Source organism: Lampetra planeri, chromosome 21 (assembly GCF_965212315.1).
Source record: "Lampetra planeri chromosome 21, kcLamPlan1.2.h2, whole genome shotgun sequence".
Taxonomy (NCBI): Eukaryota; Metazoa; Chordata; class Hyperoartia; order Petromyzontiformes; family Petromyzontidae; genus Lampetra; species Lampetra planeri.
The window spans coordinates 11,858,405-11,872,568 of NC_136127.1; the positions used below are offsets into that span (position 1 = coordinate 11,858,405).

Genomic DNA, 14,164 nt, shown 5'->3' on the forward strand with positions numbered 1-14,164 from the left:
ATTGGCCATGAAGGGGTAAAAGCCAATTCTTCTCATTTCACCATTTTGATACTGGCAATACAGGTCCCGTAGATACATGTAAAGGTTGTGTTGTTGTATTTTTGTTGTGTTGGTGTTGTCTTGCCGTAGTTGTGTTGTTGTTGTACTGTTGTCGTGTTGTCGTGTTGTTGTACTGTTGTTGTTGTGTTGTTTTTGTAGTCTTCCTCGAGTGGCGCCCGGTTCCACCGGCCCCCTAATGGCGAGCCGCCACTGAACCATCAACCTCCACCAACCTCCACCACCACCTCCACCACCACCATCATCCCTATAAACAAAGCAGCGTCGTGATCACCATGGCTCACTGCTTGGAACTTTTGCTTATAAATCTCACGCAGCACGAGTGCTGGGCCACACCTGCACCAGCCTGTTGCCTTTTGCTCAGCGGAGTAGCCCCGCAGCCTTGGAAGCTCATTTTCACATCAGTGAACATTACATCACCCCGACTCCCATAACCCTCCCCGCGGCTGTTGTGCTGCACCCATATCTGCTCCCCCCCCCACCACAAACCATCTCGACTACCCTCACCGCAACCCTCAGCTCGCCTCCGCACCCCCCCCCTCCACCTGGCGAGATTCACACTCTGCTAGGACGTGTGCGCTGCTTGCCAATGTGCGCTCGTAGGCACATGAAAGACGAGCAGGAGCCGCCGCGGCCGCCGGCAATGAGACAGAAGCGAACATTTGGCTCCATAGGTCGGGCGGATTGAGCCTCCGCGCACGTGCGAGCGCGCGAGCGAACGATGCGGAGATCATTAATGCCGACGAAGGATTTTGTAAATCGTCGCAAATCTCTCCCTCGTCCTCATCACCCTCCTCGTCCCACAGCTTCATCTCTGTCCATCCGCTCCGCGTGATCTCCACGGCGCCGCTCCCCTGCTCGACGTCACCCACTCGGCTTCTGCTCCAACCATCTGCTCCACGCGATCCGCCTCCCGGTTCCACAACCGCAGCTCTGACCCGCGTCATCCTCCACGGCACCCGTGACCCAGGCGATCCATTCAGCTCCATCTCAATCCACGCGATTCTTTCACTTTCTGATAAACCCATCTGTTCCGTTTCATCCCGACTGATTGAACCCATCCGCTCATGCCATCTCCGCATCCCTCTGATCCACGCGTGATCCAAACAGCTTCGGCTCCAGATCCATCCCGCCGCTCCATGTAATTCCCACGGCTCCCGATCCACGTCCGCGATCCTCATCACCCCCCACCTCTTCCTCCATGCCTCCATGCCACGTGACTCAGTTCACTTCATCCACTCAGATCCCAAGTTCTAACGTCATTCTCAAAACACCACTCAAAACACGCCCCCCTCCCCCCCACTCCGAGCGCGCCACGGATTCTCCTGACGGCCACGCCGCGTCGCGCGACCCAGGTCAACGTCTCTCGCTCCGTCTCCTCCGCCTCGGCGCCGGCGCCTCCTCTCACGCCTTCTGCTCCACGGAGGCGAGCGCCGCCGGAGCCTCGTCGCCGCTGCCCGGCGCCGGCGGCGCGATCCGAACCGCGAAGGTGGGGGGCCCCGCCTCGCCGTGCGGCTCCTGGGAGTCAGGCGGAGGGGTCTCCCCGCAGTGGCCGTGGTCGTCGGGCAGCGCCTCGCTGCCACTCAGGATCTCCACGTTGTTGGGGTCGATCTCGAAATCCTCCACCTCCACGGCTTCGCCCTCCCTGAACTTCTTGACGGTGAAGCTGAAGGGCGGCACCTTGAAGGACGAGGTGTTGGAGCGCGCGCCCTTCTTGTGGTCGGGCGTCAGCGACTTCTTGATCTTGTCGCGCTTCTCTGGCGGCACGATCTTCCTGCCCAGCGTGTCCACCTTCTTCTCGATGTTCTCGCGACTCATGGCCTTCTTCATGCTCTCCATGCGCTTCATGCTGGACGAGCGCTGCGACGCCGTGGAGGACGACGGCGTCCCCGGGGCGGCCAGGTCCGCCGGGACCTCGGCCGCCACCCCGTGAGCGTCCCGCGCCTCGACCTTGTCGTCGTCCTCCCGCCGCGTCTCCCCCGGAGTGGACGGAGCCTCCCCGGCCGAGGCGTCGCCCGCCGAGGACGGCTCGCCCCCGCCGTGCGGCTCGCCCGCGTCCGCCGACGCCTTGCGGCGGTGCGTGAACGTGCTCTTGATCTTCTCGCGTTTCTCGGGCGACACGATCCTGTTCACCTTCTTCTCGAAGTTCTCCCGAGAGAACGCCTTCCTGATGCTCTCCACGCGCTTCTTGCCGGTCCGGCGCAGCTTGGACGCCGTCGACTCCACCTCCTCGATCATCTCCACGTCCTCGTCCGACGAGAGGTTGAGCGCCTCCGTGTCCACCTCGAACGGGTTGGTCGACTCGTCCACGATCTCTTTGGGAGACGCCTCCGACGCCGGCGCCTCGGCTCCGTTTCGCGGCTCCGCTCCGCCGGCTCCAGACGCGGCTCCGCCTGTGGCAGCGGCGGCTGCTCCACCTGCGGCCAGCTCAGACTTGGAGCGTTTGCTGCTCGTCGCGATGGAGATCGGGGCGTCGGAGCCCTCCTGAAACACACAGAGCGTGCGCGCACGTTACACAGATTGCTTTGGTTGCTCGTCATCATCACTTGTTGAATCGTCATGATCGTCAGGACGTGGGGAGGAAGGTGCTGTGTGTAGATGGCAGGAGCGGGAATCACCTGACTCGAATTGAAACCCCGGGACCGAGATTTTGGGTTCCATATTTCAGTGCCAAATTCCAGGTTAAGAATCCAGTTTCAAGGTACTAAGCCTCACTACCCCGGTCACAGATCCCACGTCCCATCTCTCACGCCCTCCGTTCAAATTTGGGCTGCGGTAAGGGCCACCATCACCAATGGCACCACCAACACCACCACCAACACCCGTGTCCCAGCCAACGTTAAGATCACCATCGCTCGTGACTGCCCGCGTGGGTTTTCGCGGTGCTGCCGTACGGCTCTCCTAGGTGCCTTCTGTTCGTGCCGTGCGTGGTCCATGCCGAGCAGCACCAGGTGGAACCCGACCACACATCACAGAGTGATCATCGCCTGGTTCTTCCCACCCCACGCGCAACTAAAACTATTTTTTTTATTTTACCAGGTAAGGGCCCACTGAGCTATGTAGCTCTTTTTCGGAAGCAACCTGGCCACACATGATAGTTCAACGAAGTGGCTTATCACGTGGAAATTGATAGCAGCCGAATACTCTCAACACGTGTTTCTAAATGTGGAGGGAAAAACCGGGGAGAGAGAGAGACACGCAAACTCAAAATATACAGCAGCAGGCGTCAGGGTCGGGATCGAACCCACGACCTCCTGTAGACCAGGCGAGGAAGTTAACATCTCCTAGCCACCGCGGCGCTCCCCCCCCTATAAAAAAAATCAAACCTAGCAACAAATACAATGTCATACAAATCATTTGTATACCAGGCGAGGTAGTTAACATCTCGTAACCCTCCCCCCCTCATCGCCCCCACCCTACTCCCCAACCCTACCCCCCAACCCCACCTCTGCCCCGAGGGCGTCAGAGTTGAGCTGCCAATGCCTCCCACTCACCCCCACCACCCTCACTCCCCCAGAGCGGGGTGGGGGGGGGGCTTACAGAGACAACAATCAAAGCGCTGAGCCGGCACGAGGCGGGGGGCTCGAGTGGGGGACGGGAGCGGATAGAGTTAGAGATAGGGGTAGAGTTAGAGATAGGGGTAGACTTAGGGTTAGAGAGAGGGTTAGAGTTAGAGATAGGGTTAGAGATAGATTTTTGAGTTAGTCATAGGGTTAGAGTTAGTGATAGGTGAGTGTGGACTGGTGAGACGGGGCAAGAGCGGTTCAGACGTCACTCGCTGCTGATGTTGAGTATCGACGCGAATTGGAATCGGGTCACCGGTTTCATAACCATTGCGCATCCGCTCGCCGACTATATATAAGGGTTATCAATCTGTATGAAGTGCACACGTGCCTAGACCACACAGTTTTTAAAAAAATCAAATAACGCACAGCAGATAATTAGTTGATAAAAGCAATCCCGACATTTCACTTGCCAGAGCCACGCAGGGTGACGACCGTTTTTTATCCTATAGTCGAAAAAAGTTTTGCTGGCAGGCTGACGGGAGGGAGGGACGACCGGGCCACGCCCATACTTGTTATTTTCAAAAAATATATAGTCCAAAGACGACACAAAACAAACTTCAAACAAGTTGTTGCTTTATCAACTGTCCTTTGTGTCAATCCACTGCAGGATGAAATTACCACATCAAGCCAATTCACGCGCGCTGGTCACCCAGATAATTCATAATCGGCAGCCATGGTCAGTCCACTGCTGGATGACGGCCACCCCAAAACGCCCTTCATCTCTCACGACCCCCTCGTTGTTAATCGTGCACCGAGCGTCCGCTGCACGCGAGCTGCCCACCTCGGACGCGCTCCACTCCTCGGCTGCCACTCCGTTGTTACCCTTGACCACTGCCCATCGTCCCATCCAGCCGTGACGTATTACATCGAAGTCAACTCTTGGAACGGGTTGAATGATTTACACCATTGGAACCTCATTTGCCAGTAAAAAATATAATAATTGTTTTTTTACCCTTTTATCTGGCAAAAAAACGGACACCTTTTTTTACAAGTCCTTGAAGTTGATTGGTCCACACCCGAGACAGCTTTCCTTAGAGCCTAGTCTCACATGGTGTTGGACCAGATGACGCCAAAAGGCGCACAACTCAAAGACAATGCACCATCAGAGTATGAGAGCTCGGGGTTCTAAGGAAAGCTGTCTCGAGTGTGGACCAATCAACGTCAAGGACAGTGCATACATTATCAGAGTTATGTTTTTTGTTTGCATTATGACTGCAGGTATTGTGGTCTATGCAAACATGACTCCTTGTAAAAAAGGTGTCAGTTTTTTTTTTGCCAGATAAAAGGGTAAAAAAACAATTATCGGGTTGAATGATGTTACGAACATGCATAGGTTATCGCATCAACGCCATCCTCTTTCTGTCTCTCAATATAATTCCAAGCGTGTTGCGTCTTCCCACGTTTTTCTCCGCACACTTTGCTGTTGTCTGTTCAACATTGTTGTGTCCATGCTCGTGCTTGTGAATCACGCTGCCATCGCAGGTCGCTAGCACGCACTTAATGAAACAAATGTAGGCACATGGGCATCTTACATTTCACACAAATATCTCGCTCGCACTAAACGTTCTTCCACTCCATGGGCCACCAATTCCATCTCTTAGCACTAGCACGCACACACGCGCGCCCGTGTACTCTCCAATGCACCTGCCCGCGGCCGGTTTCCCACAAAACCCGGTCCGTGGATTCCACTCGGGATCTGGAGTAGCTGAGAGGGTGAATAACCTGGGCCTCTCGACCCTGGGCCCCGGGGAGGAGCGAAATGGGGCCGCGTGGCTCGAGTTAAATTTAGAGAAACACTCATCAGCTCCAGAGCGACATATGCCGCGTTCTATAACCAGGGTGTGATCCATTTAGCAGTCGCATGGTGGGAAACTCTCCCCACTCCCCCCTCTCTCCCTGTGTTGAATCGCCAAATGATTCAGTGGTGCTGCTGCTGCTGCCGCGTTGTTGGCATTGGTGTCCAATTATAAAACAACAATACAAAAAAAACTGAACACATTCGTGAAAAAAACACTGCGGCCTTAAAATGGAAAAATATAGAAATGTTATAAGTAACGTTTCGGACAATGATCCTTCGTCACAGACGACTATACGGTTTACACTTTTTCAATTTAAGGCCACAGAGTTATAGACGAATGCCGTTGGGTGATGGAGCTGATGGTGGCGAGGTTTGAGAATGGAGGTGACGTGGCCCCGTTGGCCAGGTGGTGTCTGTAGCCCGAGCCACCACGTGGCCACCCGCTGGCAGCACAGCAATGGAGCTTCTTAAATCCATCTGTGCGAATCTCTTGGGAGCGTTCCTCTCCCCGGCTTGTCGGCTTTCCCGGTTCCCTCCCACGTGCTCCCAAACTCTCGCTAAATCCAACGCATTGGACACTCGTCGCAATGTAGCAGGGCCCTCCTGAGAGGCAACCGCAAGACTCCGAGGCTTTTCTGGGTAAATCAATCTCATAATGATTATTGATCTTGTTTATGAGTGAAGCGTGCAGGTCGCTAAGAGTGTTAACATTGGCGCCGGAGGTAATGTCTATTCCCCGGGGCCATGTGCAGGTGGTACGGAGGCCCATGGAAGCCCCACTGATTGGGGTCAAACCTCATTCGCATCACCGACACCGAGGTTGCTGCTGTGAGTGGCAGTGCTAGGTGGTTGTGGTGGCGCAAATATCTCTCTCAGCGCCCTGCCCTACCGACTTTCCCTGCTCCCCCACTGCCCCCCATGCCCCCCGCCCCTCAGCACCCCTTGCATCCCAACACCCCTGTCCCACCTTACCCCCACCCCCGCGCACCGCTCCCATCCACCGCCCCTCCCCTCCGCACGTGCCCCCGGAGAACACCCTCACCTGGTAGACCATGATTCGGAAGTTGTTCCTCTTCATCAGCTCGGCGTGGTTGGCCTCCAGCTTCTTCACCTCGTGGCTCTGCTTGTCGAGGCGGACACGCACGTCCTTGACGTTCGCGCTCACTTTGCGCGCCTTCTCCAGCACCTGCCTCACCGTGCCCGCCGTGGCCGCGTGCGCCCGGCAGAAGCCCTCCACCTCCGCCTCGATGGACTTCACCGTGCCCTCGATGTCCCCCTGCCGCTGCTCCATCTTCAGCTGCGACTCCTGCACGCTCTCCACCGTCTTGAGGAGTCGCTCGAGCAGCGCGTGGACCCCCGCGGTGTCGACGGCGACGCCCGCGGAGTCTTTGGCGGCGGCGGCGGCGCTCAAAGACGACGGCGTGGCGCGTCCGTCGCTCTCGGCCCGGTGGAGCTCCTCGGCGGCCGTGAGCTCCGCCCGAGGCGGCTGCTCGCCCATGGTGGACACTCGCTGGGCTACCCCCCCACCCCACCCCAATGATCTGCTCGCCGACTCGTTGACAGCGCGCACGCACTGGCTCGCTTGCTCGCTCGCTCACCTAACCACCTGCTCACTCGAGTATTCGACCGCTGAATCGACGACGCTTCAGCCGCGCTCTCTCACTCACGCGCTCGATGTCGCGCTCGCTCAACAACAATTCACTCCGCGCTCCCTCGCTTCGCCAAACTCACGCACGCACTCGACCAATCATCTACCCACTCACCCTCTCGCTCGCTCCTCCCCTCTCGCTAGCTCGCTCACTCCGTCTCCCTCCCTACCACCCTCTCACCCGCTCCTCTCCTCTCGCTCGCTCCACCGGACCCTGCGTCCGTCACGGCCGCGCTGGAGGGACGCGGAGCGAGGATCCGTGCGCGGCGCTTTGCAATCGCGACTCAAGCCTCCTCGTGCCCCGCGGAGCTGCTGTTGGGAGGGACCAAAGGGGAGGGATGAGGTGGGAGTCGCAGGGAGGCTGGGAGGGGGGTTAGGAGGAGAGCCGGGGAGCTTGGGGAACCCACTCGGGTAGGTGGGAACTGGGGGGGGGGGGGCTCTCTCGCTGTACATGCGGAGGGGGGGGGGCAGAAGCGGAGAGCCAAGCACGCCCAGAGCCCGGCTCAGGTTTCTCGCCGCCACGAGACAGACACTATTCACAGAGTCCGCGTGGAGAGGGAGGGGGGTACGGGGGAGAGGGGTGGGGGCGGTGAGTTGCGGGTGGGTGGGGAGAGTGGACACGAGATGTGGGGGGGGGGACCGAGGGGAGGGGCTCTCTCTGGTGGGAGATGCGATGCAAGCGGTGGCTTTGAGGGCCACACCGCACACTCAGTCAGCATCGGTCTCGCTGATTCTCGCGTTTTGGGACCCACCCACCCACCCCATCACAAACACAACTCACTCACCCCATCCCCCCTCTCTTGCCTACCCCCCCCGCCTCCTGCCCCCCTCCCCCTACCGGGAATTAAAATTGAGAGCGGAGCAGAACATATTTGCGAGTGTTGCATCGGGATGTTGATGTTTAATAAACAGACGGTATCATCGCTCCGAGGGCCGGTCAGACATGATCATGGAGCTCAAAACATCGCCCTGTTTACACGCTTGCGTCCGTGTACTATCCGCAGTACTAATAATAATCATCATCATCATCATCATAACAAAACAAACTAAATACGTCGCCGACAAAAAAAAACGTGTTTGCTGTTTCCACGTGAATCAAAACACCGTCTCATCACTGCCTCTTTGTCCCTGAAGCCTTTGCACGCGCGCACACTGACGGACTGTTCCCCTTGAGTGCTCGTCAGCAGGGTGCACACAGCACCGGTGGCTCGGTGGAACGTGCAGCCCTGCGGAGATTGGAACCACCGTGAAGTGGAACCAAGGTCAGATAATGCGAACCTTGTGTCGTTGAGATGCTGGGCTCGACTCCAGGGTTCTAGCTGTCCTACCACCGTGGTTAGAGCAGTTTCGGCGAGTCGATGAGGTCATCGTCAATGACTTGCACGTGATGTCCGGTATTGTTCGGATGACAAGACGCCCCCGGAAAATAATACGCACCCCAAACGTGTACCCGATGTCAATAAAGTTAAATAAATCTGGTCACACACAAACAGTGGCCGAATTATATATAAAAATATCAGAAACACGTACTTTCTAGATGATTAAAAAACACATTATATGGTAAAGTTGCTGCTGCTATGTTGGCAAAGTTGAAAAAACACAATGAACAAAGCCACGCCAACACTTTCGTCGAAAACCAACACAACAACGCTGGGCGTGTCTGCGTGTGTGTGGCCTGATGAACATCTAACCTATTATTATAAATACATAACAGGCGACGTTTTGGGTAAAGGTCCATTTCTTCGCAGCACACAAATGCGATTGCAAGACGCACCCTGCCCCCCTGTGCTTTAACGCAAACGTCGGGTCAGGGTTGAGCCTTATGTGCCGGAGAGTTTACGGTGCATTTTAGTTTGACTGCCATGCGAACAACATCTTCCTCTCTTCCTCCGCAGCAGGGCGTGCCAGAGAGAGAGAGAGAGTTCATCGCCGCATGGTGCGTCGATGAGATATGTCGCTGGGCAGGGCTTCTCAGAAGCTGTTCCGTGGCATCAACTTCCGCGGGGCGTTCTCTGCCGCACGCCACGAAGGTGCTGCTCATTGCGAAAGTCGTCTCGTGTCGTGGACGTCGAGAGCAAACCATTGCATGGGATAGCGGAAGAGTCAAAGTCATAAATACATAATACAATACGGCAAGTCCTCGCTTAACGTGCGGTGCCCGCACAACGCGTTTCCGTGAGAACGCTGTTCTTACATCAGGGAACACTCTTTGCACGACGCGGAACGCGCCCGTTATAACGCGGTTTATGAGCGGTTAACGACGAACTACAGTGTTGAACTACGCGGCTGAGCGGTGTGATACAGTACGCAGAATGACACAGTTACACGGTGGCATACCCTAAGTGATTTGTCTCGCTATCGTATTGTGTGCGCGTGCATCGTATCTCGCCAAACTCTATCGTTTTGTTATCAATGGGAGAAAAGTGTTTTCGCTTAACGCGATTTTCGCTTAACGTGCCACTTTTCAAGAACGCATCTATGCCGTATAATGAGGACTCGCTGTAACCGAGAGACAGGGCCCACCACGCCGATGAAAGCAAATCAATCTCAACACCTCCCCTCCCCCCGAACCTCCACCCCCATAGCCCGCCCATCACTCTGCTCATCGCCACGGTCACCAAAGTGAAATCGCGCTCACTTCGAGACGATGCTCAGTCCCCTGCGTACAGCCCTGCAGAGCCAGCGCTGGGAGCCATTCCACATTCTTGTGCCGGGGCGGCGGCGGCGGCGGCGAGACTGTCCATAGGACGACCGCTGCTGACTTACGTAACGAGCTTCGCTAATTGCTGGGAGGGGCTTATTTAATGAACGAGGCCGGGCTCGTCCCGGGCTCTTGGCGACTCTTTGTCTCTCTCCCCTGACGCCGATTTCACCCGGCACCGCGTGGCCGAGGCCGACCCCTGCCCAGCGGGGAGCCCCCCATGCACCTACCCGCCCTTCTTTTATTGCCGGGATTTGGGGTGAGTGGTGGTGGGGGGCAGAGTGGGGGGGGGGGGGGTCCCAAACGGGTCCTCCACCGTGGGGAGATGGAGCCTTGAAATAATTTCTAGCGCAGGGCGCTGGGTGGGATTGCGGGATGGTGAGAAACGGCGACGGCTTGCGGCGGGAGGAGGCCTTCATCCAGCAGTGGATTGACCGTGACCGCTGACGATGATCGTGTTTGTTTATTTCCTGCACAGCTCTTGATGTGATGACACCACCGCAACCCCCCCCCCGCCCCACAACGATGAGTGTCACCTCCACGCGGTCCGTGTCCCCTGCGCACGTTCACAAACCATCACCGCGTGTACGCCATCATGGAGCCGGATTAATGGCAGCGGCGTAAGAAGAAGGGGAGCGCGGGCGTGGGGGCAGACCGACAGTCTTGGTGAGCCATGGGGGACGGGGAGGGGCGGGTGGTAAGGAAAGGCCGGTGGGGGTGGGGGAGAGAAAGGGGGGGGGGAGCTACATTCACGCGACCCCGATTCCAATCCCGGACAATCAGCACGCGTGATTGCGCGCCTAATGCGGCTTAATCCGTTAAGTAAAGGATGTATTGGGAGGGAAATCTGCTGTTGCTTGCGCCCCCACACCCCCACCCTCCACTGTTGTTTGTTTTGGAAAACAAAGAAGGGCAGGTGAGCCCATTTCACGCGTGGGTTAATGGGTCAGGCGAAGTGTAAACACGGCCACGCGTAATGAACGCTGCTCGTGCGACGCGTCATTGCTGTTTGCGGGTCTCTTGGTTTCTGCGGAGTGCTGTTGCCAGCAGCATTCTGCTCGCATAGCAGCATTTCTCACTCCAAGTCTGTCCCTGCTGGAAGCAATTAACGCCGTCTGTTTAAATAGAGCCGATCCAACGTAAGACTGAGAGCTCGGTGTGCGCGCGTCAGCACGTGTTCCTTACGCGCGTGCACGCGTGTTCCACGTGATGCGCGTGCACGTGTCGCACGTGACGCAGGCAGCGTCGGGTTGCTTAGCGCGTTACGTGGGATGCCTTAAACAATCATCGGGCGCGCGCAGCGTGGAGTGGAACGAGTAAATTTTTATTTGAATGGGGTGGGGGGGGGGGCGAGTACATTGGTGACCGCGGAAAGACGGAGCGTGGTTGGTGCTGGGTCGAGACGCCTGGAGGCTGTAACGAAGAGCCAAGCTGCACTCACGTGACTATCCACTGCTGGATGAGGGTCTTCCCAGGCCGTGCGGGTCGTGAGCGGTTATCTGACCAGTGCCGCCTGATGAGGCTGGTTGTAATTACTGGCGAAACGTCGTACTCGAATTGTATGAACTCTCCAACACACCGGTGTGCTGGACTCGTAACTAATAGAGGTGTTTTGTTTAAGTGACAAACCTTACTGATTGGCTGTATCGGGTGGTGGCGGTTTTACCGACACATTTATATATTTACGCGACCTAACCCCCCCAAAAAACCCCTCTTAAGGAGAGGAGACGCCACTTAACATTATTACAAAATCGGCATTTCGATCAATCTACTTGCTGTGCTGCCAACCCGCTCGCATGGTCAGCAGATGTGACAGGCGAAACACGCTACCCCCTCCCCTCCCCTCCGCTACCCCCACCCCGCCCCGCCCCTCACTCTCTCCGCGGTGGCGGTGGCGGGGGAGGGGGAGGGGTCACGGTGTCAGGTTCAGCGAGGAGACAAATAGGACGTGGGATGGCTTCGCAGGTTCATGATGGCCGTGTCAGGCAGGCTGAGCTACTGCCGCCGCCGCTGAGATCCTGGAATTCGGATCGGCTTGAAGTGCCCGTCTCTGATTAAACGGGGTCACTTGAACGACGGTCTCAGGCCCGGCCACCGACGCCTCGCACGCAGTAATCCGCTCACCCACCCACATAGCCGTAGAATTACAGAGAGATCACGACATTGACACACGTTCGTCCACTGACATCGCCACCCATAGGCGTATACAGAGACTCATATTGGTCTCTCTTGTGATGACTGAGTTGCGATGGGGCCGAGTTCCCGAACGATCAAACAAACAAACGCAATGCCATGCCCCCTAATCATCGACGACCGACTACATTGCGTTCGATGCATTGGCGCATCGATTGCTGCCGAACCGTGACCTTGACCCCCATTGTCAGGTGTGCCGCGTGCGGGGTCTGGCGGCGATGGGGCCCCCGTGCCCCACGTGTGTTGGGTGGGACGGGGAGAGGGGGGGGGGGTCCGAAGGGACCAGACACGGGGACCGCAATGGGGGGCGGACCGTGGTTTTACAAATATAGCGCGGCGGGGGGGGGGGGCTGGAGGGGGGGGGGGGCGAGGGAGGGGGCGATGACGAGGCCACGTGGTAGCCCTCGCCGTGTATGGAAGCGCACACCGACCCTGACCTGCCTTAGTTTGGCTCAGCGAGCAGCGCTAAGGGGAGACGGAGCAAAAGGGCTTCGCGGGGGGGGGGGGGGGGGGCGCCGCGGTGACGTCACAAAGACGATAGCACGCTCCCTGCACGTGCACTCGAAGAGTCAATACTCGACATAAAACAAGGCGCGTCGATTCGCCGATTAAAGTTACACTCGCCTGCTTGTCACGATAACGTACGGGCGCTGAATCGTGCTCGGTAAAACTTTGATAATTATTCGCGACTCCTGCGAGAAGTAGCGAATGAGGTTCGTGTGCGGCTCGCGGATTTGGGGCTGTTACGTCGCAAGCTCGCGACGGATGGCGACGGATGGCGGTGGAGGTTTATTTTTTAAATCCAGCGGTGGATCGAACATGGTCACAATAAACACGATTGCATTTACGCGGTGCGGAAGTGGCGAATTGGTCATCGCTCTGCTCTGTGAATCTGGCCGGCCACCTGAGTTTGATTTCCAGCCATGGCTAGCATCAGCGGCGAGTGACATCTGAAGCGCTCGTGGGCTCTCCCACCGTTACCCGCAGGCCCGGTTGGGCTCAGCCCTGGCTCGGTTGAACGCGGCTCGATGCGACGCTTAACTTGAGCCGGCTCTGAGCAATGGTCACAGCCAACACGGCGCTCTCAGGATTGCCGTGGAGCCGAGCCGGAGCCGAGCGGGCGGCTCACTCGACGCTCACGTGGTCTTTGTGAAACCACCGAGGGGCTCGAGCACGCGGCCCCTGAGGGCGACGGAGCGAACACAAAACTCGTGCCATCGAGACGGTGGAGGGGGGGGGGGATAAGGTCGAGAAAGCAACAATGCAGAGGAGACGAAAGTAAAGTGATTCTTGGACATTTAATTCGTTGGGATTTTTTGGGGGGTGGTGGTGAATTTGTGAATGTGTGTGGGTGGGGGGTGGTGGTGGATGTGTGAATGTGTGTGGGTGTGTGGGTGGGGTGGTGGTGGATGTGTGAATGTGTGGGTGTGTGGGTGGGGGGCGGTGAGAGGGGGTGCGGGGGGGGTGTGGCATTGTGGGTGGGGGGGCATTCCATCCGCAATGCCTACCATGGACATTCACTGCGTGACTGTCTCTGGGTTGCGAGGGGCCGGGGGGGCCCGTGGCTGTGGGGGTCGCTGTGGTTCGGGCCCAAGTTTGTCCCCCATATGGAGTTGGATACCGGACACCGGCGCAGGAATAGCCTCGCTGCCCTTGCCGGGCGCCACGCCCCGCCTCGTTATTCGTGCCCCCCGGCTGTGGGAGGGGTAACCCCATCCCCCCCCCGCCCCTCCCCCACTAACCCCCCCCCACACCCCGCCCCTCCCCCCCATCCCGTGGCATCATTGTCTCTGCCTATTGAGACAATTCATCTTCATCCCGACACATGACCTCCAAGCTCTACTGTTACAGTCCCATACTCAACCCGGTGGTGGGAATTCCACATTGCTGTGGGCGGGGGCGCGTCTGTTCACAGGACAACCGACGTCGATTGCCTGCAATGTAGTACCTATTTTATCGACCCGAGCAGGAATGGGCTGAGCTTATTACATGCTGCACCCATGGGTATTGTAGTAGCTCGTTGTGGGAAGTTAGCGATGGTCGTTCTATAGATAGACTTGCCCCGTCCATGTGAATGTGGAAATGTCACCACTGGGGCATGGCTCTAAAGAGGAGCTAAGTCCCGCTCGATGTTTGTTTGACTATAAAATAACTTTGTATTGTGGCTCAATATAACGGATAGCGATTATCGGTTAACATCC

The 14,164-nt window shown here is 57.3% G+C and overlaps 1 protein-coding gene across 1 annotated transcript; it reads right to left on the reverse strand.

Annotated features, from left to right (window-relative positions):
* Positions 1–576: 576 nt before the first annotated feature.
* On the reverse strand, positions 577–7,461 carry LOC144724697 (caveolae-associated protein 1-like). Its single transcript, XM_078604026.1, has 2 exons — positions 6,464–7,461; positions 577–2,541 (listed from the first exon to the last, which is right to left on the reverse strand). Exons 1-2 carry the CDS (start codon positions 6,917–6,919, stop codon positions 1,462–1,464), a joined length of 1,536 nt encoding a protein of 511 aa, XP_078460152.1. The 5' UTR covers positions 6,920–7,461; the 3' UTR covers positions 577–1,461.
* Between the last annotated feature and the right edge of the window lie 6,703 nt (positions 7,462–14,164).